General features: G+C 41.2%; 2 protein-coding genes across 2 annotated transcripts in view; one reads left to right on the plus strand and one right to left on the minus strand.

The window, feature by feature from the left end:
- The window catches only part of MRPS27 (mitochondrial ribosomal protein S27), a 96,378-nt gene extending 91,258 nt beyond the window's left edge, over positions 1-5,120 (minus strand). The window contains exon 1 of the mRNA XM_010588206.3: positions 4,990-5,120. Coding sequence (XP_010586508.2) covers positions 4,990-5,062 — 73 coding nt within the window. The 5' untranslated portion in view covers positions 5,063-5,120. The remainder of the gene's footprint in view (positions 1-4,989) is intronic.
- An 80-nt stretch (positions 5,121-5,200) lies between these two features.
- The window catches only part of PTCD2 (pentatricopeptide repeat domain 2), a 34,042-nt gene continuing 11,258 nt past the window's right edge, over positions 5,201-27,984 (plus strand). The window contains exons 1-8 of the mRNA XM_064272968.1: positions 5,201-5,350; positions 8,201-8,293; positions 11,816-11,945; positions 16,544-16,661; positions 20,124-20,202; positions 20,823-20,914; positions 23,852-23,965; positions 24,984-25,058. Of these exons, the coding sequence (XP_064129038.1) occupies positions 5,239-5,350; positions 8,201-8,293; positions 11,816-11,945; positions 16,544-16,661; positions 20,124-20,202; positions 20,823-20,914; positions 23,852-23,965; positions 24,984-25,058 (813 nt within the window). The 5' untranslated portion in view covers positions 5,201-5,238. The remainder of the gene's footprint in view (positions 5,351-8,200; positions 8,294-11,815; positions 11,946-16,543; positions 16,662-20,123; positions 20,203-20,822; positions 20,915-23,851; positions 23,966-24,983; positions 25,059-27,984) is intronic.

Genomic DNA, 27,984 nt, shown 5'->3' on the forward strand with positions numbered 1-27,984 from the left:
TTTCACCATACCTATTCAATCTGTATGCTGAGCAAATAATCCAAGAAGCTGGACTTTGGGAAGAAGAACAGGGCATCAGGATTGCTGGAAGACTCATTAACAACCTGTGTTATGCAGACGACACAACCTTGCTTACTGAAAGTGAGGAGGAATTGAAGCGCTTACTGTAGAATCAAAGACCATGGCCTTCAGTATGGATTACACCTCAACATGAGGAAAACAAAAATCCTCAAAACCGGGCCAATAAGCAACATCATGATAAATGGAGAAAAGATTGAAGTTGTCAAGGATTTCATTTTACTTGGATCCACAATCAACACCCATGGAAGCAGCAGTCAAGCAAACATAAGAGGCATCGTGTTGTGCAAATCTGCTGCAAAAGGCGTCTTTAAAGTGTTGAAAAGCGAAGACGTCACCTTGAAGACTAAGGTGCGCTTGACCCAAGCCATGGTGTTTTCAATTGCCTCCTATGCATGTGAAAGCTGTACAATGAATAAAGAAGAACTGATGCCTTTGAATTGTGGTGCTGGAGAAAAATATTGAATATACCATGAATTGCCAAAAAAATGAACAAATCTTTCTTGGAAGAAGTACAACCAGAATGCTCCTTAGAAACAAGGATAGCAAGACTATGTCTCACACTTTGGACATGTTGTCTGTCAGGAGGGATCAGTCCCTGGAGAAGGACATCATGCTTGGAAAAGCAGAGGGTCAGTGAAAAAGAGGAAGACCCTCAATGAGATGGATTGACACAGTGGCTACAACAATGGGCTTAAGCATAACAATGACTGTGAGGATGGCGCAGGACTGGGCAGTATTTTGTTCTGTTGTACACAGGGTCACTATGAATTGGAACTGACTCCATGGCACCTAAAAACAACAAGATGGAATATACAGGAATCAAATCAACTACATCTATGGAAAGAGACAATGGAAAAGCTCAATATCATCAATCACAATAAGGCCAGGGGTCAACTGCGGAACAGATCATCAATTGCTCAGATGCAAGTTCAAGTTGAAACTGAAGAAAATTAGAACAAAGACAGGGAATTCTGAGGCCCTAAGGTCAGTTTTAACCTTGTATATAACTGAAGCTGCAAATAGATGATAAGGGATAATCACCAACAGACTAAACACACCCTGAAACAATGAGTCAAGGCAACCTAACAATAAAGTTCATAGATTTTCTCAAAGCTGCTTTTTTCCACAGCAACCAGATGGAACCACGCACAGAACATCCACCTCTGGCTGCTATGTGACCCTGCACCAGGGGCTACAGAGAGCTACAGTCGAATCCGGGGAATTGAACTCAGGGATCGACAGACTGTGCAAGCACAGCACCCCATAATAAGTCCTGCTATGAATCCCAGAAGCCTCCGGGATAGGAGCCATCTTGAAGCCATCTTAGAAAGCTGCTGCGGTGTGCACTGTAGTTAACATATCCCTGCCCAGATGGGCCACTTGACGGAAAACCCTGCCTATACCTATGAAAAAACATAAACCCCTTCCCACTCAAAAACCTTTAAAAACTCATGCAAGTTCTTTGTTCTGAGAGATGGGGGTAAGCGTTGCCTAGGCCCTCCTCGTCTCCACTTGCAAGCCTCTTCAATAATGCTTTGCTTGTGTGGAAAATTCTCTGTGTCTTACCTGTTTATTCTTGATGAATGAAAGGCATAGAACAGCCAGCAACAGAACAAGTCCACCAGAGCCAAAGTATGATCTTGAGTATATCCCACATAATTTAGAGACCATCTCAAGAATAGATTTGATGTGTTGAACGCTACTGACCAATGATCAGATGAGTTGTGAAATGACATCAAGGACATCATACATGAAGAAAGCAAGAGTTCATTAAAAAGACAGAATAGAGAGGAAAGACCAAAATGGATGTCAGCAGAGACTCTGAAACTTGCTCTTGACTGTCCAATAGCGAAAGCAAAAGGAAGAAAAAATGAAGGAAAAGAGTTGAACAGAAGATTTCAAAGGGCAGAACATGCTCGGCATTTCTCAAGAACTGAAGAAAAAATTCGAGCCTCAGGTTATAATACTGAAGGATCCCACAGGGAAAATACTAAATGACACCAGAAGCACCAAAGCAGACGGAAGGAGTACACAGTCACTATACCAAAAAGAATTGGTCGATGTTCCATCATTTCAGAAGGTGACATATGATCAGGAACTGATGGTACTGAATGAAGAAGTCCAAACTGCACTGAAGGCACTGGTGAAAACCAACGCTCCAGGAACTGACAGAATACCAACTGAGATGTTTCAACAAATGGATGCAACACTGGAAATGTTCCCTCATCTATGCCAAGAAATTTGGAAAACAGCTTCCTGACTAAATGACTGGAAGAGATCCACATTTATGCCTATTCCCAAGAAATGTAACCCAGCAGAATGGGGAAATTATTGAACAATATCATTAGTATCACATGTAGGTAAAATTTTGCTGAAGATCATTCAAAAGCAGCTCCAGCAGTATATTGACAGGGAACTGCCAGAAAGCCAAACTGGATTCAGAAGAGGACGTGGAATGAGGGATATCACTGCTGATGTCAGATGGATCCTGGCTGAAAGCAGAGAATACCAGAAAGGTGTTTACCTGTGTTTTATTGACTATGCTAAGGCATTCGACTGTGTGGATCATAACAGGTTACGGATAACATTGCAAAGAATGGGAATTCCAGGATACTTAATCGTGCTCATGAGGAATCTGTACATGGATCAAGAGGCAATCATTCAAACAGAACAAGGGGATACTGCATGGTTTAAAGTCAGGAAGGTGTGCATTAGGGTTGTATCTTTCACCATTCCTATTCAATATGTATAAGCAAATAATTTGCAAAGTCAGACTATATGAAGAAGAACAGGGCATCAGGATTGGAGGAAGACTCATTAACAACCTGTGTTATGCTGATGACACAACCATGTCTGCTGAAAGTGAAGCGGACTTGAAGCACCTACTGATGAAGATCAAAGACCACAGCCTTCAGTATGTATTACACCTCAACATAAAGAAAACAAAAATCCTCATGACTGGACCGATAACCAACATCAAGATAAATGGAGAAAAGCTTGAAGTTGTCAAAGATCTCATTTTACTTGGATCCACAATCTATACCCATGGAAGCAGCAGTCAAGAGATCAAACGACAGATTACATTGAGGAAATCTGCTGCAAAAGACCTCTTTAAAATTTTGAAAAGCAAAGATGTCACTTTAAGGACTAAGGTGCACCTGACTCAAGCCATGATGTTTTCAATTGTCTCATATGCATGCGAAAGCTGGACAAAGAATAAGGAAGACCAAAGAAGAAACTGACGCCTTTGAATTGTGTTGATGAAGAATACTGACTATAACACGGACTGCTAAAAGAATGAATAAATCTGTCTTAAAAGGAGTACAACCAGAATGTTCTTTAGAAGCAAGGCTGGTAAGACTGTCTTACATACCTTGGACATGTTATCAGGAGGGATCATTCATGCTTGGACATGTTATCAGAAGGACATCATGCTTGGTAAGATATAGGGTCAGCCAAAAAGAGGAAGACCCTTAATGAGATGGATTGACACAATGGCTACAACAATGGGCTCAAGAAAAATGATTGTGAGCATGGCTTAGGACTGGGCAATGTTTCATTCTGCTGTATATAGGGTTGGTATGAGTCAGAACAGACTTGATGGCACCTACTAACAAAGAACAACTAGTAATGATTCTCCATCTCCGTTGAGTGTAGAACAAAAGAAAATCGATATAAGAATGAAGACTTTAAATTTGGCAAATGGAAAATTTTCCTAATAGATATCTATGACAAACATAGAAATGAGCTGTCAATAGTGATACCCATTACTGACTAGTCAATGCCAACTCATATTGACCGTATAGGACAGAGTAGAGCTGCCCTACAGGATTTCCAAGGCCGTAATCTTTACAGAAGGAGACTGCTGCATCTTTCTTCTCAGAGTGGCTGGTGAGTTCGAACCACCAACCTTTAGGTTAGCAGCCAAGCACTTAACCAAGCGCTTAATGCTTTTGGTAATGTGTGTCATTAACCATCTTCAACAGCTAGGTCAACCACTTAATCCTCAGAAAACTTCTAGCGGCCAACTATGAGGTTTCAAGTTGAAATTTAGTGGCTGTTCCTAGAAAGTGTGAGCAAAAGTGCATGCTGCTTTTTTACAGGGGTTAGAACGGGGGTTTTTTACAGGCTGGAAAGAGGAGATAATGGGCATTCAAAACAATGAATGTTATTATTACATTTTAATCACATAATTAGGCATGCCTTTCAGGATTATGTGGTTAAAATCATTGCAAATTTGGCTTCTGTAAATGCTTTCTGAAAAAATTCCCAATATTTTCATCAACAAACCCACCAAGTTGTTCATGAGTGGGCAGCCTTTCAACTCAAATACCAAAGTACTCTAGACGTTAACTATTAACATTTATTGTCTACACGTGGTGAACTGAAGCAAGACCAAAAAAACCGAAAACTGTTCCCAAGGTCATCAAGTAAAGTGAGATCAGTACTGAAAAATTCTTCGACGACGTGAAGACTACGGTCCAGCCAAGTGTGCGTGTGTTGGGACGCAACCGGAAAGGTTGATCTGAACCCCCTCCAAGGAAGCGCAGCCTCAGCAGGGAGAAAAAGTTCACAGTCCCAGGGGTGGGAACATTTGTATTTTTCATGGTCAGCAAAAAGACGACCACCCTAACACACAAATCCAGCAAATCATATGCAACGTCCCTCATACTATAACCTTTCTTTGCTCTTCACACCTTTGGACAGGCTGGCACTATTATATTGGGGGCAGAGGTGGGTCAGAGACTACCTTCCTTTTCTGCGCTACAAATACCCCCAAATGGCTCCTCTGGCAACCAGACCTCAGATGCATTTCATGTCATTTCGAAAACCTATGATTCCTGTTACTCAAGGGACAGAGTTCTCAGGGCCTAATGAAGCAGCCCCACTAAAGCAGCAGCCACCAACCTGCCGGGGAGAACTGAGGCAGAGCCACTTTCCGCACCAGGAGAAACCCACGCCGCAGTATGGAAGCCGCCATCTTGGAGCGTACCAAGGGGAAGGACGGCCGGGGGTTGCGGGCAGAGAAAGGGGCGGGGTTACAGGCCGACCTCGCTGGGCGCGCGGGGTTGGACGAATCCCATTCGGCCCTCTGGGCTGTAGGGCCGACACTGGGTCCCCTTCCCGACTCCCGCAGTTGGTGCGGCCCACGACAGCATGGCTGCTGCGTCTCGGCCTTCCAAGCAACTTCTGCTACAGGCGCAGCGAAGTTGGGTGTATCCCGGTGTGGGCGGCTCCTGCTCCTGCTGCTGCCGGTGTCCTCTCGGAGGTATCGCGGCCCCAGGCCTGCTGGGCAAATTGTGGAAGGAGGAGGGATGGGAGAGAAGGGATCCTTAGACACCAGCGGGCGTCACTTTGAAGGCGTAACAGCAATGTCTGCGTCACTCAGTGGCCTGGAGCTGGCGGGCAAGTCCTTGCTGTCTGGTTACACCTGGGTGCCGTGACCAACGCGTGCCAAAGGACCGAAAGCTGGCTGGGGTGGCGTCTTGACCTTTGGACTGTAGTATTCCCTAGATGAGACGACGTTACTCTCCGAGACCCCCTGTCCCTCGTGGGTGTACTTTTCTGCAGGTTTGGGGAACAGAGGCCTTAGACTCCCCAAAATTGGAGTCCCAGCTCAGCAACTAACATTCTGAACGACCCTAAACATGTTTTCTTATTTATAAAATTATTCCTTAACATCCTTAGGGGAAGAAGTAAATTTAAAAATGCTAGTGAGCAATAATAAAAATTCTTCAACTTTGTTCCAGGCATTGGTGTAAGGTATTTTACATACATACATTACTTCCTTTCATCCTCAAAACACCCAGCGGAGAATTCTTTTTTCCTTTTGCATGAGAGGAAACAGGTTAAGCATTTTGTCCAAGGTCACAGGCAACAACACCACAGTAGCATCCACTTCACTTTCCATAAATAAGCAGCTATTTTTATTGCTAAGTTGTTATTGCTACAGGGTCGGTATGAGTCCGAATCGACTCCACAGCAATGGGTTTTTATTTTTTTATGTTTTCAGCTATTGCAGCACACAGAGCCTTCTGGTGGGTGATTTTTTGTACAAGCGACACCCCATTTTACCTCATGTATCCTAAAGAAAGCATGTTTCCCAAATCCGCCTTCTCTACTAAGATGTGGTCAGTGATTTCAGGTGTGTCTTGAGTATATCTCGAACCAGACCTAAGAGGTCATAAACCCCTGTTTCACGAATGACAAAACTGGGAATTCCAAAGGTCACACTGTAGGTTTTTCTACTACACTACGTGCTTTTCTCCAAAAACCAAACCTGTTGCCGTCTAGTCAGTTCCGATTCATAGTGACCCTATAGAACAGAGTGGAACTGCCCCATAGTGTTTCCAAAGAGTGGCTGATGGATTTGAAGTGACTTTTTGGTTAGCAGCCAAAACCAAAACTACAGATGCCTGTTTTGCACCTTCATTTAAAAAATATCCAGATAGTCCCTGACTGACTTACAACCCACTGGAGTTGCAAAGAATGGCACTTAAGGTCATCTTTTTTTTTTTGGTACATCTTTTTGTTAGTAATACATAATACAGTGTTGCAGCTCTTAAAGTGCTGATGTTATCATTCTCAGATGTTAACTTGAAGATATTCAAAGGTTAAATTTATAAAGATACTGATAACGAAAGGCAATAATAATGAAAATTAAAAAAAAAGAGAGGTATTCGACTTAGTCAGGACTGTGGGAGTTGTGGGAATGGAACCCCATGACAAGTCAGGGACTATCTGTGGTTTTTCATTTTTGTTTTTTTTTTTTTAATGCCCTTGTTACCCCTTACCCAGCTGGTGAATACCTATTTGTTCTTTAAATCCCGGTTTCCTGTCAACTCTACCCCATACACAGTTAATTACTAGCTCCTTAGTACTACTACTCCATGCCTTGAACATAGCTCTATTGCTGCATTTATTAATGTTACTCTAATATATTTATTTGCATGCTTATTTTTCTTGATACACCATGAGTTCCTGAAGTCTTGTTCATCTTCATATCCTTATGGATCAGTATAACATTTGTTCAATAGTTATTGTGTGCCACTGAGTCAATTCTGACAGGCTCATAGTGACCCTTTAGGACAGGGTAGAATTACTGCATAGGGTTTCGTAGGCTGTAGTCTTTATGAAAGCAGATGACCAGGTCTCTTCTGTGGAGACACTGGTGGGCTCAAACTGCCAACCTTTCAGTTAGCAGCTGAAAAAATCACTTTGATTCTCCTGGAATCTAGATTTCTCGTATCATGGAATTGGGGTGAGCCACACAGGCCATCTACCTTCATGTGTCCTTTTGAACCTTGATAGAACTGGTTCCCTGGAGTCACCTTCAGGTGGAACAATAGCTTAGTAAGAGCAGCTTAGCAGAGCGTTGGGTTCTTTTGGAAAATTAACTATGTGCAGCCAACTTCCAGAAGCAGGAACTCCAGGGTCTGACTAGAGGCTGTTTTAGGGTGTATGGCATGTCCTTGGTGACTGTTTCCATACCCTGTCCTGTACTTTGATGTTATCTTCTGAGAAATTAACCTAACAGTGACCTCAGAGCACCTTCCTGACTTGTTCTGGTGACAATGCCCTATTCGAATGGTATCTACTCGCAATAAATATATTCTGTTACACTAATTTTTGGTGTTTCTTTAAAAAATTTAGGTTTTTGACACAGCCAATGCTTAATCAATGCGCCACCAGGGCTCCTGCTAGATGTACATATATTAGAATTGGGGGAGGAAAACATCAACATGTATAGCTTTGAAAAGCTCCCTAGATGATTCTGACATAGTAACTTATCCTCTCTTCCTCTCACGTGTGTATATGTATATATATATGTGTATATTTTTTTATATACATGTATATGTGTATATATATATGTATGTATGTAAACGTATCTCACATACACACATACAAAACTTGCTTGGCTGAGGACTGCATTCCCTGGTAGTTTGGAGATGTTTCTTCCCATCAGGATTGCTATCTGAGGGGTTGCTATAAACCTGGCTAGACGGCTTATAATAGATAGAGATAAGATCAGTTAATTAAAAAGATTCAATCATACCCTATCATGTTGTTTGTTAAGTATAAAGCAATCAAAATGACTTTTTTTTCCCCTAATTTCTAGCTAAACGATACCTACTAACAGATGGTATTATGAAATTAAGAGAATTTCAGCATGAGAAGGTGACTGTTGCACATAATCTCCCTGGCACCAAAGGTAATAGAATCTATTTTGTCAATTCTTTCATTTATCTGTCATTCAGGTTTCCTGTCTTTTTCCCTATTCATTCTCTCCCTCAATGAACTCATGTCCCATAGAAAAACTTGGAACCATTTATTCTAAGTTTCCTAGTCTAACCTTATATTTACTTTTCATCTTGCTGTCTGCTATTGCAGAGTCTACAGCTGTCCTCTTAATTCCTTCCCCAAGATTGCAGGAAAAAATACTAAAGCTAGTGCTGTAACCAGTCCTCTCTAAATCCATGCCACTCAAAGTGTGGTTTGAGGACCATCAGGACAGGCATCACCTTGGAGGTTGGTAGAATGCAAAACCTCACACCCCAGACAATTCATATCTGCAATAAAGTTAAGAAGAACTGCACCAGATGACTGGCTTTCAAATTCCTTTGATGCAATCTCAGCAAAAAATATATTTTACACTGCAACACCAGTACGTGCATACTTACCTGTATATAAATGAAATAAAATGACACAAAACAGTTTACTATGTGTGATACTACATTTTGATATTTCCCTTTCCATGCTGGGAAAGTCAATAGGATCAAAGAAAGATTTCTTTAAAAAGAGGAGAAACTTGCCTAACAAGAAGTCTAGGATTTACTTTGAAAAAATCCAGCGGGATTAAGAAGGGTGGTACCAAACCAAACCTGTTGCTGTTGAGTCAACTCTGACTCGTAGTGACCCTATAGGACAGAGCGGAACTGCCCCTTAGAGTTTCCAAGGAGTGGCTGGTGGAATCGAACTGCCAACCTTTTGGTTAGCAGCCAAAATCTTGACCATTTAGCCACCAGCAAAATCAGCAACATTTTGATAATTGTTGAGGCTGGGTTATGGGTACGCGGGGGTTCTTTGTACGATCTTCCTACTCTGGGTATGTTTGAAAATGTTTATTATAAAAAGCTGAAACAAAACAAACAAAAAACCAACAGTACCACAACCCTAGTCTATTCCTTTCCAACATATGAGAAGTTTTGTGTTTATTCCCTCCCTCCTGCACACTGAGTTTTTCCCAGTACTTCATATTTCTTTATAAACATAAGCAATTTTCTCATCTCTTTAAAGACCTCAGTTGTTTGTTCCTACTGATGTCTCAGCTATAGGCCCTTCATCTCACTGCCTAGTATATATGAGCACCTAGCATTCCCTTGAAGTCCAGTCTTCCAGAAATCAGTCTTCCTTCGCCACTCCTCTAATCATATTATTATCTAATACCACCTACGGAACAAGAATATATACGTTAGAAGTGGGCGACAATATATTAATCTCCAGTTCTGTAGAATCAATCTAGATTTTACTTCTGTCTTCCCTTTTCAACCATGTATTTTGAAGCAATGGGAGGTTTGCAGAGTTAGGGCTCCATGTCCTAGTCTAGCCGCTATACGACTTGTTGTAGTCTTCAACAGGCTGTGAAGGTTGTACATGTGTTTTGTAAGGCAGTTAATGTAGTCAGTGCCAATCTACTCCACTGTGGCCTGATCTTTATAAAACCCTGTCAACACTTCCTCACTTTAAGAATCTGCAGTGGTGCTATGTTGCACACCACATCATGTACAAACTCACCCCACTGGCTTCCTAGCTCTTGCATAAATGGACCCTGTCTTCCTGGAGTCCAATACGATTTCCTAGTTAATCTAGTCAAAATTCTCCCCTCACCACCTTTCATGCTTGCCGAGTTCATTCTCAAGTCTATACGGATCCCATACCTGGTGTGCCCCCTGGTTATCCAATCCTATCCAGCCCCCTTCCTTACTAGTATCCCTCCGCTTCCACCAAACCTGGTCTGTTCCTGCCACTTACCTCTCTTCTCCTCTTTTGCTTATAACCAGTCACGTATCGCCTGTCCATCATTGCTTTCAGATAGCTTCATAGAAATGTATCTTTTCTTCCCAAATAAACTCTAAGCATGTTGAGGGTAGGAACCATATCTTGTCCGTCCTTGTGTTATACACAGAGAAGGATACCATTGAGTATGAATATATGATAAGCACTTATATTTTGATTGATTTGTTTTAAAATACAAATCTGTTGAAATTTTGGGTTCTTAAGACTTACTAAAAGGATTAAGGGGGAAAAGATGTAGAGTCATCTCTGAAATCTTTTAGATTGGAAATTGTTCAGAAATATTTAATAGAATAAATCCTCTTAAATCTAACAAGTGACAGAGAGAATGAAAATGAAAGCAATAATGTCTGATTTATTAGCAGTTATTATGTGCTAGGCCCTGTGCTCAATGCTTTCCATACATTATCTCAGGACACCCTGTTGAAGTAGGTGCCTTGATCCTTACGTTACACAAGAGGAATCAGGTCTCACAGATGCTAAGATCTCTCACCCACACCATCCAAGTGACAGAGCCTAGACATCAGCTCGGATCCATCCAGCACTAAAATCTTTAACCGTCATGTGGTTATACAAGTAAAGATGGGAAGATCCACTGCACTGTCTCAGACCTAGTGGGCCTTCTTTTAAATTGAGAATAGTGTCTGCCTCAGCCTGCAGTTCTTATGTTTTCTATGTATATTGTACAGCTCCTGTAAGCAGCATTCCTTCAGTGCTCTGGGCATTGGGACAAACCCTGTAGACTTTTCTTGGCAGCTTCTGATGCTGAGAACAGCCTTGCCTACCGGAAGGCAGATGCTTGCTTAGTGCCTGCCTTCCATCTCACTCCACATTCTGGCAAGAATACAGCTCCGTCCCAATCCCAAGAGGCTGTGTTTTCATTGGTGTTTGACTGTCCCCACAGTTGATCAGAGATCATAAGTTCTTTGCAGAAATGACAAGGGACAAGGATAGATTGACCACCTTGAAATGAGTCTGTGCTAAATGTGGAGTTTGCTGCTGTTTAGAGACTGTCTTCTACCCCCTGTGCATTACGCAGAGCTGTGGCATGTTTTCTCACAATTGAGTAATGAGCACCAAGAGGAATGAAAGAGAGGTCAAGTTGAATCAAATGAAAGAAATGTGAAGTGTTCCTGGATCACATGGGTCAAACACTGTGGGTAAACCCATCTTCAATTCACATTTTCCTTTCAGCTTTATTGCTTGGTGTCCTGCCAGTTGATAGTATGGGTACCTTGGTTATGTTTTCTCTTTTTTTTTTTTCCTCATGTATCTCTCATAGATTCAGTTATTTGGGCTCAGCTTCTGGGGCAGTATTTCTCAGAGTTAAGTATGCGTAAGAATTTCCCAGCAAGTAGAAAATGTGTATTCTTGTGTTTCCGCACACACAGACACACCAGAGACCCCAGAGATTCTGTCTTGTAGAGTCTTAAGTGGGACCTGGGACTGTACCCCATATGACATAGATGCTTTGGTTCAGAGCCATGTTCTGACACACTGCCCTAGAGGAGGTGAGCTGGAGAGGGAAGTGCATGTCTGTGAGCCCCCCTCCGAGCCCCTTTGCACTGAGCCAGGTTCAGGTGTCCCATCTTCCTCAGGGTAGCCTCCTGGCAATTCCAGTCAGCCCGAGTGATGGCCACCATACTGTGTTTTCTTCCAGAAACCTATTTTAAAAACTTGGAAGAGAAGTTGGCCCAGAACAAACTCATCTTAAAGGAGGAGCTGAAAACCTTGCTTCATTTGTGTGACTCTCAGGGTGATATACAGCTGGCTAAAAATGTCATTTACAGGTAAGGAGTTTCCCTAGAACCCTGCCAGCCCTCATCTCAGTTCATTCTTTTCCTTTTCCTGAGCAGTCTCTTCCACTGCCAAGAATTCAGCTGTCACTTCTTCACCGATGACTTCCAAATTGTTTGTCCAAGTGCCTGACTTGAGCTCCAGACCTTTATATTCATTCATTCATTCGGCAGACACTTATTGGGTTACTACTGTGTGCCAGGTGTTGAGAATAGAAAAGCAGGTAATTCGTGCCCAAAGAAATCACCAGCTTATTCACCATCTCCACTTACATGTTCTCTAGGTCTTCAGATCCAACGTATACCAACGTGTTCCTCTTCCTGTGTTTTCTGTCTCACTGACCACTTACGAAGGACAGATACCTGGGAGTTCCTTTTCCCTTATCTCATTTGCCTCTCCTCTTCCACTTCCTTAGTCTCTCTTACCTCTAGCCCTCTCCTCTCTATCCACATTACCAGTATCTTAGTTCAGCCCTCCACGTGTCTCACTTGGATCACTTCAGGGGACTCCTAACTATTCTCTCTCCTCCAGTTTTATGCCCAGTATACCTCTCTGAACTATTATCTGAGTTTCCCATGTCAGAAGGAACTCATTGTAATCGTAGCCTGCTGTTAGAAAACCCAGCAGATGTTTAGCTTACCAGTGAGAGGTATGGCACCAAATCAGTAGGCTCGATTTCTGAAATTAAGTTCATTGCTTCCCTTCTCCATTCTTTAAAGAGATACTTGTGTATGTGCACCTGCATTTATGTGTACATTTATATAGAGAAAAACACAAAAAATTCATTATAAAAGACCAGACTATATACCAAAAGTTAACCGTAGTTCTCTAGGAATTATAGATTATATTTTATCTAAACATATACTTTTTTGATTTCTCAAATTTGTCTACGTTGGACATTATTAATTTTATAATATGAAAAAATGTTATTTTTAAAAGGAAAAGGAAAAATGAAATTACACAAAATTCATCAAAAATCACCAAAAAAGAAGGAAGAAAAACATTATCACAAATGCTGGTGTTTCAGTTGTTTGTTGCTGCATAACAAACCATACCAAAACTTAATGGCTTAAAACAATTACTTATTACTTCTCACAATTCTGTGGGTCAGGAATGCAAGCATGGCCCAACTGAGCAGTTCTGTATTGGTATCAGCTAAAATCAGTCCTCATCTATAGTCACCTGGCAATTAGGCTATGGTAGGAGGTCCAGGAAAGCTTCACTCACATTTCTGATGCCTCCTGCTCCTCAGTATGGCCTCTTTCTCCTTGTAGTGTCTCACCATTCATTAGTCTAGCTTGAGTGCATTGGCACATAGGAGAAGTGGAAGCTGCCAGGCCTTGTAAAGCTACCCAGAATTGGCACAGCTTCACTTCTGTTGCCTTCCCTTTGTCAAGGCAGCCCAGATTCAAGGGAAGGGGGAGTAGACTCCACCTCTGCAGGGATGGAGCAGCACTGTATGGGGAGGAAGGAAAGGGTTGATGGTGGCCATCTTTGGAGCCTCTCTACTACACCTAAGAAACCACTGTTACTATTTTGATATATTTTATCACACATTTTGTTTATACAAAGATTTTGGTGTTTTGGAAGGCTTTATTTTACGTGGTTGTAATTATTACCATATTTCCTAGTTTCCTAAATTAGTATTATAGCGTAAATGTTTTTCCTTGTTAATTAATCATATACTTAGGACTCATACTTTTAATGGCTATACAGTATTGCATGGTATGTTAGGTAATTTAATGAACCATGCCTCTATGGTTCCCCATCTAAATTATTTCCAATTTTTCACCAGTATAAATAACGCCATGTTGAGCAACTTTATGAATAAGGTATACTCTTTATTTTATTTTTGAGATTGGAGGGTATTAACATTTTAAAGCTTGCCAGCACAATGGCCACATTATTTTCCAAAAGGGCTATGCTAATTTACAGTCATATGTATCAACAAATCTAATTCAGTTATTTAAGTTTCTTAAAGTTGAATTGTTTGACACCCTCGGCCTGTCTCCCTCTCACCCCTCTTTTTACTACACAAAGCTATTAGATGTTTGTAAGAGTAGCAAAACAGTATAAAAATTCTTAACACTCTTTCCGCTCTTATTTTTATCATAAACATTCAAAGTGTGACTCATAATTCCTTTATTGATGCTAATAACTCTCTACCCAGTTGTCCTTTTCCTCTACTTGTGGACAGCTGGACAAGTGGGAAGATGGTGGATCCATGACCTACCCAACCTGTTCTCTCTCTTCCTGAGACAGGCAGCCCACGGGTGGGAAAGAAGAGTACATAATGAACCAGAATGAGCTAAAAATTGGGAGCAACGTAATCTCCTCATAATCTTGACCAAATATTGTTGTTTAGTTTATAGGGGGATTTTAAATCCTCCTACTTGAATGCTTCTTGTCAAGAAGAAGGTTATACATTATCTCAGTGACTTTCTAGCACTTTATTAGTATCAGTATCATTTAAATTGGGAAGCCTGTTTTGTTTTTGCTTTATTTTGTTTTTAATCTAGCACAAGTAGCTCATGAGGCTAAAGTAATATTGGTTTTAAAGATGTATTCCCCAGTGTCTTAGTTATCTAGTGCTGCTATAACAGAAATACCACAAGTGGATGGCTTCAACAAAGAGAAATTTATTGTCTCACAGTCTAGTAGGTTAAAGTCCAAATTCAGGGTGTCGGCCCCAGGGGACAGCTTTCTCTCTCTGTTGGCTCTGGAGGAAGATACCCCATCATCAATCTTCCCCTGGTCGAGTAGCTTCTCAGGCGCAGGGACCTCAGGTCCAAAGGATGCGCTCTGCTCCCAGTGCTGCTTTCTTGGTGATATGAGGTCCCTAACTCTCTGCTTGCCTCCTTTTCCTTTTATCTCTTGACCTATAAAAGGTGGTGCAGCCCACACCCCAGGAAACTCCCTTTATACTGGATCAGGGAGGTGACCTGAGTAAGGGTAGCTGTTACAATCCTATCCTAATCCTCTTAACATAAAATTACAATCACAAAATGGAGGACAACCACACAATACTGGGGATCATGGCCTAACCAAGTTGACTCATATTTTTGGGGGGACACAATTCAATCCATGACACCCAGTCTGTCTTAAATTTTATGAGCCAGCAAATATTGAAGATACTGTGCCAGGCACATTATCTCGTTTAATCCTCACAAAAAACTCTTTGAGTTGGGTATTCCTCTTATCTCCATTTTGCAGGTGAAGAAACTGAGACACAGAGTGGTTAATTAATTTGCTCAAGGTTACACAGTAAGTAAAAGGGCCAGGATTTGAACTCATTCAGTTTGGAGCCAGAGTCTGAACCCTTAGCACTACACTATATTGTCTTTTAGTAGTTTATTCATAAGTGCTATAGTGAAGAAATGCATATTTTCTGTAGCTTCTATAATTATGAAATGTACCTAAAAAAGTATACGTTATCATTTTATTTGGTAGTATATTTGTTTAGACATAATGCTATTCTAATAATGCCATTTTAACAGACAGTAAAAAGAACTATTTCATTTTTAAAGTCAGAGTATTTCCCGTGGTGTTTGACATTCATTCTTAAATAATGAATCTTCCTAAAATCTGATTTACAAGTAATTAATTAATCATGAGGTGCTTCTTCATGAGGTGTCACCAGATTGTCTTCCTAGTGTCTAAAGCGGAAGGAGTTGGTTTGTGAAAGTAAGTTTCCACTAGCAACATACAGTTCTGTAGTTCTAACCGGCTGCTACCGTTGGGTGCCATCGAGCTGAGTCCAACTCGTAGCGACTCTATGTGACAGAGTAGAACTGTCACATAGGGTTTCCTAGGCTGAAATCTTTACAGAAGCAGACCACCAGGTCTTTTCTTTCACGAAGCTACTGGTAGGTTCGAACCACCAACCTTTCTTTTAGCAGCTGAGTGCTTAACCGTTTTGCCGCCAGGGCTCATTGGCAGACTGGCAGAATTGTAGAAATCTCAAGCCACATATAAAAGATCACTGTCTTTGAAATAGCCTTTTTCCTAAAACTCAGAATTTCAAAACTGAATTTGACTTGTTCAGCCTGATGATTGTAGCACGCGTATATTCCTTCCCCTAGCTTAGAAAAACAGAAATTGCTGTAAATTATAAAATGCATCTGTTGGTTGTCTGCTGTCCTACATGGGGATGAAGCCAGCTGTAAGGAGGACAGAGCCTACTTCTTCATTTGCTCCCTCTAGGCGAGGCCCGTATAAAAACATGGTGCCATTCAAATGCTCTTAACGATGCCAGACCCCTGCTTTTCCCTAATATGCCCATATTTGGTCCTAGGAAGACTACTGGTGATTTAGAAGATGATTAAAATGTATGTTTTTCCTTCCTTTTATTTTATAAGCGATGTCAGCCTCTAACAAACCCTGTTTGTGTGTGTATGTGGTTTTTTTTTTGTTTGTTTTAATGCCTGGTATACTTCTACTCCAGAATTCCTCATTCTTTTCAAGTCTGCACTTCCACCCCTCCAGACTACAAGAGTACTTTATTCTTCATTGTGTCTCCAACACCTAGCAGAGCAACTGCCATGGTCTGTGCATCCCACCTGTTGGCTCATTGAATTGTTTTGATTACCAGGTACCATGCAGAGAACAGAAATGTCAGTTTGGGGAATTATAAGTTTGGACCACTCTTCATGAGGCTCTGTTACGAGTTGGATCTTGAGGAATCTGCCCTGGAGCTCATCAAAGACCAGGTTATTCTTTACTGATTGTTTTCCTTTCCAGGGCGATCTCCTTGTGCTGAGGATGGGGTATTTTTGGTGATGTGAGGAAAGGCATCTCTACCATACATGTTATTTCTGGATTATGTTTTCCAAGAGGGGCCACTGGATTGAATGGATCAGCTCTTCCCTGCATTTTTAAAGCTCCCTTGGAGTCAGTTTCTCTGAAGAGGCGTAGATCTCTTTAGAACATCAGTCATACAGATTATAAGATATCTACCTACCTTGGATGTGGGTCAACTGGGGACTGACACCCTCTCTTTTTAATAGCTTTTAATGGGAGATAGTGGAAGACTGGCTGCCATTTTAAGATGCCTTTCCTACCCTTTACGTGTGCTTCTATCTTTGTTTTTCACTTGAAGACTTTACATGTGTAAAGTGCTTTCCACTTTTCAAATACATCACATAGTTTGGTGTTCTTTTCCTAAAAACAATCATTATAAGCACCATTTATTGAATATTCACTACATCCTTGGCATTGTGTTTATTAAGCAGCACTTTATACATGTTTTATTCCATTTGTTTTCTACAACAGCCCTAGTGACCAAACCAAAAAACCAAACCCAGTGCTGTCGAGTCGATTCCGACTCATAGCGACCCTATAGAACAGGGTAGAACTGCCCCATAGAGTTTCCAGGGAGTGCCTGGCAGATTTGAACTGCCAACCCTTTGGTTAGCAGCCATAGCACTTAACTACTACGCCACCTAGTGAGGCCGATACTATTATTATCTTTATTTATAGATGTGAAAACTGGGTCCTAGTGACATTATAATCTCATCCAAGGTCAGAAGCATTTGTTAGATTGGAGGCCAGGGCTGACCATCATGTACGTTTTAGTGTTATTAGGAACCTCCATAACTAACTGTCCTTCTGTCTTTTATTCCTTTTCATATAAAGTTGTCTGTTCATGGTGAAATTTTTGCTATAGGCTTGCTCCTCTTTAAGGATACCTGTGTATTAGAAAGAAGACCCGAATATATAAGTAAGCAGAAAAAAAGGTGGTTTTTAGAAAGTACAGATAATTTGATCCTTTTTTTTCCTAAAAAAGAAATATGCATATTTACATATTTGTATATATGTATTAAAAATCTGGAAGAATATATACCAAATCACTGGTTATCTTTAAGGGTTAAAATTATAGAAAATACTTTTTACTTTATACATTTTTGTATTGTTTGACTATTTTACAACAAGCGTGTGTTAATTTTTATGATTAAAAGAAAAAAATGAGAATTTTTTTTTTTAGTCTACCTGTGTATGAAAAATTCATGTATAAATGTATAAATATGTTCCCTGGAGTATTGGAATGAACTGCATTAGAGCCAGGTGACCTAAAGCCTAATCCTGCTTCTGTAACTGTGGCCCCATTCAACGCCCTGTGTTGCTGCCCTGTCACTACAGTAGCCACTAGCCGTGTGCGCCCACTGAGCCCTTAAAATGTGGCTACGTGTGCTGCATGTATAAAATACTTAATAAATTTCAAATACTTGTTATGAAAGAGAATGCAAAATAGCTCGTCAATAATTTTTCATATTGATTACATGTTGAAATTACATTATTTGGGATCTAGTGGGTTAAATAACATATTAGTGGTTAAGTGCTACAGCTGCTACCGAAAGGTCAGCAGTTCGAATCTACCCGGCACTCCTTAGAAACTCTATGGGGCAGTTCTACTCTGTCTTGTAGGGTCACTGTGAGTAGGGATCAACTCAACGGCAGCGGGTTTGGTTTTACTTTTTGGTATTAAAACTAATTTCGTCTATTTCTTTTAATGTGGCTACCGGAACATTTAGAATATGTGGCTTGCATTTGTGACTCGCATTATCTTTCTGTTGGATAAGGTTGCTCTGGTGGCTTCCCATCACACTTAGACTAAAACTCAGACCCCTTGCTATTTATGCTCTCTCATCCCCTACCACTCTTTCCTTCTTGCTCACTCCATGCTGGACTGTCTCGATTTTTCTGACATACCAAGTTCACGGCCCTGCCCCAGGGCCTTTGCTTCTGTTGGTCCCTCTAACTAGAATGCCCTACACCCTCATCATTGAGCTTTTCTCCTTTATTTCATTCAGGCTTTCTCTTAGTCATCTAGTGCTGCTATAACAAAAATATCACATATGGATGGCTTTAACAAAGAGAAATTTATTTCCTTACAGTAAAGTAGGCCTGAAGTCCAAATTCAAGGCGTCAGCACCAGGGGAAGGCTTTCTCTCTGTCAGCCTTCTCATCAGTCTTCCGCTGGACTAGGAGCTTCTCTGAGCAGGGCCCCTGGGCCCAAAGGACGAGTTCTGCTCCCTCAATGCCTTCTTGGTGGTATGAGGTCCCCAACTCTCTGCTTGCTTCTCTTTCCTTTTAATATCTTGTAAGATAAAAAAAGGCAGTACAGGGCACACCCCAGGGAAACTTCCTTTACATTGGATCAGGGATATGACCTTTGTAAGGGTATAACCATCCCATCCTAATCCTCTTTAACATAAAATTAAAATCACAAAATGGAGGACAACCACACAATACTGTGAATCATGGCCTAACCAAGTTAATACGTATTTTGGGGGGGGGGGACACAATTCAGTCCATGAAAGGTTTCTTCCCAAAGAGCCTTGCCTGACCAACTTCCACCCATTGTCCCTCTCCCTTTATCCTGTGTCATCATTCTTCATAGCCCTGATTGATATCTGAAAGTATATTTTTATTTCTGTCACTTGTTTTATTTACTTGTTCATTGTCTGATTACTATAGCCCTGCTAGAATTTAAGAGCAGAATGTATGTTTTGTTCATCAACTCTTTATTCTCAGCCCCTAGAACAGAGTCTGACTTGCAGGATCTCAAAAAAGAACAAACTTGAGCAAGACATTTAATGGCACATTTGCATATCACATGTCATGCATGCTAGCATGCCATGAAACATGTTAGAAGAAAAAGGTTGAGAACCACTATTTTAATGAAGTATTTCAAAAAGTGAATAAACAATTACATTATCTGTTTGCCAAAAGAGGATCTAGTTGCACGAGACCGTCCTGTCTTAGTCCTCGAGTATATTTTTAGGTTCCATCTTATGTTAAGTTCGTGGTACCCAAGTTCCAGGACTAGCCCTGCCGGTTGAATTGGCTTGTCTCTTTTCCCCTAAACATAGCAGAGCCACATTTCATGAAGGCGTTCTTTGCTGTATTTCTGAAACCCAGAGATCTCTTCCCATGCCTCTTGTCTTGTGTTCCGCATGCCCGTTCCCAAAGGCATGGCAGCCAAGAGAGTAGGCAGCATTTTATGTTTTTTAAAAAAATTAATTCTTAGTATATCAGAGATTTATTAGGGAATTCAGGAGGCCAGAAGAATAAAGGTAAAGAAAAATAAATCCTGGATGGTTAAGATGAAATATAAGTACCACCTTTATAGTTGTAACTTTTAACCAAGCTGTATTGTTTTTCTTCTCTAGCATTTACAAGGTTTCTTTCCAGACTCCACATCATTCAATATTTTGATGGATATGCTATTTATCAAAGGCAAATATAAAAGTAAGTACTCCAATGTATATTTGCTAGAAATTCTGCTGTCTTTGCTGGCATAATAATTAGAAGAAAAAAAAAAAAAAAATGAGCCACGCAGAAATGACCCTTGTATTCCGGATTAGTGGCTGAGTTATGGAGACCTCATTCTTTAAGTCTGAAAACAATATTGCATTGCATGGCGTGCCTTAAACTAATCATGCCAGATTTTACTTATGCTGAAGTTGTAGCAGGATTTAAAATACTAGTTCTTTCTGCATGATCTCAATATTTATTTTGAAACTTAGTTAATTGCTAAATGACTGGAAACCCTGGTGGCATAGCGGTTAAGTGCTACAGCTACTAACCAAAGGGCTGGCAGTTCAAATCCACCAGGCACTCCTTGGAAACTGTGTGGGGCAGTTCTAGTCTGTCCTATAGGGTCGCTGTGAGTCTGAATCGACTCAACAGCACTGGGTTTGGTTTTTGGTTTTTTGGCTAAATGACTTTGACAAATAGCTTTTATTGTGCTGAAATATACTTTTCAGCTAATGCTGCTAAACAGATTAGAGCTCTGGGGCCTACAATAGAGGAGTCTGAACTTGCTCTGACACATTTAACACTGCTGGCCCACTCCTGACTTTTGGCAGGTGCGTTGGAAGTACTGATAGAAATGAAAAATCAAGATGTGAAATTCAGCAAAGATACCTATATCCTTGCTTTTGCAATTTGCTACAAACTGGTAAGACTCTCTGCCCTTAACTTTCAGAGCTTTTGTGGGTAGTGTTTGAGAGAGGATCAGTTACTCTGAGGTCTGCTTTCCAACTGGTGCAAACATTCTAATTTTAAATGTATTCATTTTTATAAAACTTAAGTTAGCTATGTCAGACAGTTTTATCATGGGAAAAGCTGGAAATATAGATAAGGACAAGAGACAGCCTCTTGGTGTTTGAGCCCTACTTTAGAGTTGTCTTGCTACAGAGCTAATGCTGGACTCTGCTAGACCAGTCTTCACTGTTGTCCTCACCCCATGGTAATCTTACCATCCTTCAGTGGCAAACTAGAGGGCCACCTCATACTCATCTGTGAAGTTTTCTATGATCATCTAAACTGGAAGCGACCTCTCTCTGCCCCAGATATCCCTTGATTGTGCTGTATTGGTGTCACATTCAGGGTACTTACAACACTGCCTGATGTTGTGCTAAGTAGATGTACTTTTCATCCCCCTCTGTTAGAGTGTTAGCTCCTTGAAGCATCTTTGTATCCAAGCACCTAACACAGTACCCCATACACAGTAGATCTTCAATACATGTTTGTTACATTAAAATGAGTTATTTGCTATTTGCTTGAGACCATGACTTAATGGGTTACAGTGGAAAGAAAACTGAACCAGAAATTGGGAAACTTGGGGTCTAGTCTCAACTTTAGCATTAACTGGTTTATATAGTTTTGAACTGGTCACTTATCTAAGGTTACTCATTTGTGGAATGATGGGCTTGAGTTTGGGTCAGCAAACTTTTTCTGTGAAGGGCCAGATAGTGAATATGTTAAGCTTTGGATGCCACACATGGTCTCTGCCATATAGGGTCTCTGTCACATATTCTTCTTTGTTTTCATTTTTATAAGCCTTTAAAAATGTAAAACCCCACATACTTTTGTGGTTACGAGGGGGGAAGGGAGGGAGGGTGGGAGAGGGTTTTTTACTGATTAATTAGTAGATAAGAACTGCTTTAGGTGAAGGGAAGGACAACACTCAATACATGGAAGGTCAGCTCAAGTGGACTGGACCAAAAGCAAAGAAGTTTCCGGGATAAAATGAATGCTTCAAAGGTCAGCGGAGCAAGGGTGGGGGTTTGGGGACCATGGTTTAAGGGGACTTCTAACTCAACTGGCAAAATAATTCTATTATGAAAACATTCTGCATCCCACTTTGAAATGTGGCATCTGGGGTCTTAAATGCTAACAAGCAGCCATCTAAGATGCATCAATTGGTCTCAACCCACCTGGAGCAAAGGAGAATGAAGAACACCAAAGTTACACGACAACCAAGAGCCCAAGAGACAGAAAGGGCCACATGAACCAGAGACCTACATCATCCTGAGACCAGAAGAACTAGTTGGTACCCGGCCACAGTCGATGACTGCCCTGACAGGGAGCACAATAGAGAACTCCTGAGGGAGCAGGAGATCAGTGGGATGCAGACCCCAAATTCTCATAAAAAGACCATACTTAATGGTCTGACTGTGAGTAGAGGAATCCCGGCGGTCATGGTCCCCAAACCTTCTGTTGGTCCAGGACAGGAACCATTCCCGAAGACAACTCTTCAGACATGAAAGGGACTGGACAGTGGGTAGGAGAGAGATGCTGATGAAGAGTGAGCTAATTATATCAGGTGGACACTTGAGACTGTGTTGGCATCTCCTGTCTGGAGGGGGGATGGGAGGATAGAGAGAGTTGGAAGCTGGCAAAATTGTCATGAAAGGAGAGACTGGAAGGGCTGACTCATTAGGGGGAGAGCAAGTGGGAGTACGGAGTAAGATGTATATAAACTTACATGTGACAGTCTGACTTGATTTGTAAATGTTCACTTGAAGCTCAATAAAAGTTAATAATAAAAAAAAAATGTAAAAACCATTTACAGCCACAGGCTGAATGTGGCCTCAGGATCACAGTTTGCTGTCCTCTGGGACAATTATACCATAATTTCCAATTATACCATGCTGTGATTCTGTGAAATAGAAAGCAAACAAAACAGCTCTTAAACATCAGTTATTGAGCCTGTGACGCCCAGTTTTCTGGCCTGGGGCCCAAAGGCTGAAGTGATGTGTATCTACTTAAGCACTCCTCCCTGAGTGTATAAGGAAGTGGAAAGAATTTAATTCTGTTGCGTAGGAAGGGCTAAAGGACTTTTCTCCCCTGTGTTGTGCCCAAGAATAACTTATTTTGCTCAGTGGAGACTGTAGTTGATGAATTGAGTTGGTCAGCCATCACAGATTCCAAGCCAATCCCGAGAACTGTCCTCTCTCATCAAATTCAGACTTTATTTTGAGAATTTGAATTGTGAGTCATGTCATGACAGATGAAAACCAAGATGCAAAGCTGATGCTCTCATAAGGCTTCTCTACCTTCAGCATGTCTAAAGGAAGAGGATTCAGTTTTACCGTTGCTCTCCTGCTGGTTTGTGTTTCAGTCATATTCTTGGATTTTTTTTTTAAGATTCTCTTTTCATGAAATTCATTCATAGCTTATGTTCAAATTAGTGTTCATATTTTCAAGTATTTGGGTTACATGGGTATTTTTCGATTGGAAATTTCCCCAGGAAGCATTTCCTAGTGTTGCTGAGCTTTACTGCACTCTTGAATATACAAGCAGGCTGACTCTTTACACATCGTATTATGGTACTTGTGTATAGAAACCAAAGAAACTTTTATATTTGCAGGTGAAAACTGCCAGAACTGCAGAATATTGACAGAACTTTAAAAATAATGTTAATTTAAATTTTTAGCTGCTAGTATGTAAATAACCTGGTCTATTTGCAAATAGTCTCTTTTAGGGCTTAATCTTAAGTGGCTTGAGATAGGCTTGGGGAATTTCTTGCTAAAGGAAATATGAAATACTGAGGACTGTTTATTAAACTAAAAGGTTCTTGGCATCATTAAGCAATCCTGTCTCCTCACAGAATAGCCCTGAGTCTTTCAAGATCTGCACTACATTAAGAGAAGAAGCCCTAATCAAAGGAGACGTTCTCCCCAGGAGAGCTTCGTGTTTCGCTGTGGCATTAGCTCTGAATCAGGTGAGGATTCGGGTGCACATGACTGGGCAGGAGTTTACTACTTTCATTCATTCTTAGTTTTATTATTTTTCCTTCTGACTGTATCTTGAAGGAAAAGTTCCCACGAAGAGACCAATGGCTTTGGTGCCATGGCAGCCTACATCCACACTTCTGCCTCCAAAGTACGCCTCCATCTCTGGTTGAGGACCTAACATGTATTTCTGTTTAGAAGGGGCTGGGTTAGATTGATTCTAATCAGCACTCTGAGAGAAATTGCTCAAGTAACTAAAATGGAAATTGCAAATGATCAATTTAATATTTAATGTTCTCGGAGAGTAATTTAATTTGAATGCTCTCCAGAGCTGAATTCACCTCAGATGAATCAGGACTGCTGAATCGCTGCATTTTAGAAGTGGAGTCCATCATATTTCCCTTAGCTAGACCCAAATACTCTTATTTGAAAGAGGCATTAATGATCATTTAGCCTATCCCTCTCACTGGCAGATTGAGGCAACTGAGGTCCAGAGAGAAGAGAGGACTTCCCTGAGATCCTACCACACGGAGGACAGAGTTACAGCTGCAACCCTGGAACAGCCCTCTCTTGCAGGGCCCCTCCTCAGGGCTGTCCTTTTCCAAGCGAGGCCTAAGAAAATGTGAAATACTTTACATGCTCCCTCACCAGTGTTTTGGCAGTGCTACTGCCTCTTCTCTGACTTGAGGTTTCTAGTGATGTCGAACGTGCTTCTCATTCTTGGTTTGTTTGTTTGGGCTGATTCCAGTGGGAGAAAGAGAAATACCAACTTTATGCCTTTATCTTAAAAACTGGATTCAGGCAGATTGTTAAAGCATTCAATTATGTGCTGCTGGGTGAAACATTTTATGGAGTGTTCATTTTGGAGTACCCAAAAAACTTGATTTTCTTTATGAACTTCAACCCCTTGGGGCCCCATGAACAGGAATTTCTTGACTTCTTTCAGGGATCCTTATAATAGCAGAGTAATATATGATTTAGGCTATGACATTTTTTTTTCCCTTCCAGAACCAAGTGGCAAAAGCTATGTCCATTTTTTCTCAAATCATGAAGCCAGAAACCATGACCTGCATGAATTTAAATGTAAGTGACTTTCTTATGGTTTAAACTAAGATTTGAAATGTAATAAAATGGTATTTAGACTTTTTGTCTGGGTACATTGACCTGATCTCTCGAGGCCTTCATTTAGTTTGAACGGACAATCGTTCATTGAACTACTTTATGTAAAAGTTATATTGTAGGTCCTGTGAGTGGAGTCAACACATCTCATTCTTCCAGGATTTATAAATTGGTGGGAAAAGTAGATATGTTCAGATACCAGACATGGTTGAGTAAGTGTTTAAATAGAGCTGCAGAATGCTGTAGATGTAGAGACAAGGGAGAGAATGAGGTGTACTCTCCGGTCTCTTTACTGGACCTTGAGAAAAAGCTGTGTGCTAATTGTATGCCATTGGTGGTACCTAACTTACAGGTCATTGTGATCAGTGAGTTAATACACCTCAGGTGCATGAAATAGAGCCTGAAGCGTGGTAAGCTCTCAAGAAGCCTTAGCTATTTTTATTCTTAATATGTTTCCAGTTTGCCATGGTCTATCTGCCCCATTGACTGAGAGCTTATCTGAGCCACATGTGTGTCACTTGTTTGAGGCCTTAATGTCTGGGTCAGCAAGGAGGCTGCGCTCATACAGATAAGACATACAAAACCTTAATCCCTGAAACTGAAAGAAAAACAAAACAAAAAAATTCCTCACAGAGTCACAGGATCCACTCCAGTAATAGAGTTCAAAGCATATCCTGTTACCGCTGCCAGTTTTTGAGCAGCAAGTCACCTACACCTTCCTGGACCAATGAAACAGGCTGTCTTTTCATTAAAGTCACCACAGCCCCCACTCAGCCAACCCCAGTTCAGGCTCTGCTTGTATGCCAAGTACATCTGTGTTCTGGAGAGTGCAGAAGAAAAGCCCCTCGCTTTCAGGAACTTGGAGTCTCCTGAAACAGACAGGGGGTCAAGATAAAGAAAACACTTCCAAAAGAGCAGAAATGTGTAAACACCAGTGTGATGTGAACCAGGGTAACAGGTCACGGCTGATGCAGTATTCCAAGATTGGGAATGAAGGGAAAGACGGAGCTGGTCAGCAGGAGTAAACAGCAGAGCTTAGGGAGGAAATTGTCTTTGCACAGTGCTCTGAAGGACAGGGCTGTGAGAGGTAATGGAGACAGAGATGGAAGGGCATTTTTGGGGGACTGGTTTTGGTGAGGGTTCTTTTAAATGTAAGCTGTTAATTTTAACCGTCTCTTGCTAGCTCTGTGTCCTTAGGCAAGTTGCTTAACTTCTGTGGACCCCCGTTTCCTTTTATCTCAAACAGCAGTAGAAATAGTACTTATTCTTTTGTTGTAAGAATTGAAAGAAAATAATACATATAAAGTAGTTAGCACAGTACCTGGTATGTAGTCAGTGTTCAATGAACGTTTGCTAGCACTTGTAGTATTATTTGAAATGAGGTATGTTAAATAAAAAGGAATATTTGTTTGTAACAAATCCTAGAATCCAGTGAATAGGAATTAGGTATAACTCCAAGGTTCTGAAAAGCAGTAGTAACACTTGAAGATAATGAGGATTTTCAGTTCTGCCCATAGTGGGTATCCTCAAATATCACCCCCAGATCAGTGTCCAGAGGACAATGAAAGAGAAGGGTGTAGAGCTAGAGACTTTTAAGATAAGGGCTAGATAAGCCTTTAATAAAGGTGAACTTTGGAGAACAAAGTCAGCCAAGAAATCTGAGATCAGAATACCTTATATTTGACCTAACATTGACTTTTCAAACTGCCTTCCACATGAGAAGAGCCTGGGGAACTCAGAAGGTAGAAATAGTGATAACAGAGAACCAAAAAAAAAGAAGAGATAGTTTGGAAGGGAAAATATTAAACTTTATTATACACTCACACTAGAAAAATATCCAAAAGGGATTTTGCAGTTTATAAAGGGCATGAACCTGGACAGGAAGTGAGTGTCAGAGCTGTCAGTTAAGACCTCATCTATATAAAGCCTGGGATGGATCTGATATGAACTGATGGCTGCCACAAAGAAAGGGAAGTAGGAGGACCCAGGAATGAGTGTAGAAGACATTAATGGAGAGGCAGAGGAAGCATCAGAAAAAGATAGGGAAGAAATAGCACCAGTGTATGGAAATCCAAGAGGGCTGATAGCCTACCTGTCATAGCCTGCTGCAGAAAGCTACTATTCTGAGTCTGGGGACCTGGAACCAGGCCGGCCTATGGGATTAAGCAGAAACTGCACGTCTTAGTTATCTCGTGCAGCTATAACAGAAATACCACAAGTGGATGGCTTTAACAAAGCGAAGTTAATTTTCTAACAGTAAGTAGGCTAAAAGTCCAAATTCAGGGTATCAGCTCCAGAGGGAGCCTTGCTGTCTCTGGTGGCTCTGGAGGAAGGTCTTTCTCGTCAATCTTCCCCTAGACTAGGAGCTTCTCTGAGCAGGAACCCAGGTCTAAAGGATGCACTCTGCTCCTGGCACTGCTTTCTTGGTGGTATGAGGTCCCCCTGTCTCTCTGCTTGCTTCTTTCTTTTATATCTGGAGAGATTGCCTCAAGACACAATCCATTCTTGAGTCCTGCCTCACTAACACAACTGCTGGGCATCCTCCCTCATTAACTTCATAGAGGCAGGATTTACAACATATAGGAAAATCACGCAATACCAGGAATCATGGCCCAGCCAAATTGATACACATATTTTTTGGAGGACATAATTCAGTTGCTGACACTGCAGATCAGAGGAGGTGGGTCCACATAACGATTCCCAAGCTAGCTGAGATCTGGGAGGCCCAGGCTGGCAAAGGCCCAGAGTGCAGAAGTTCAGGTCGCTGAGCCAGTGATACTGGTAAGCTGAACAGAGTGGTAAGCCTGGTCTTACGGCAGACACCAAATGGCTTTTGTCTTTGTCTCTGTTTCCTAATAAACACAGTCTGCTCTGAGTGGCTGGCACCACT

Source organism: Loxodonta africana, chromosome 2 (assembly GCF_030014295.1).
Source record: "Loxodonta africana isolate mLoxAfr1 chromosome 2, mLoxAfr1.hap2, whole genome shotgun sequence".
Lineage (NCBI taxonomy): Eukaryota > Metazoa > Chordata > Mammalia > Proboscidea > Elephantidae > Loxodonta > Loxodonta africana.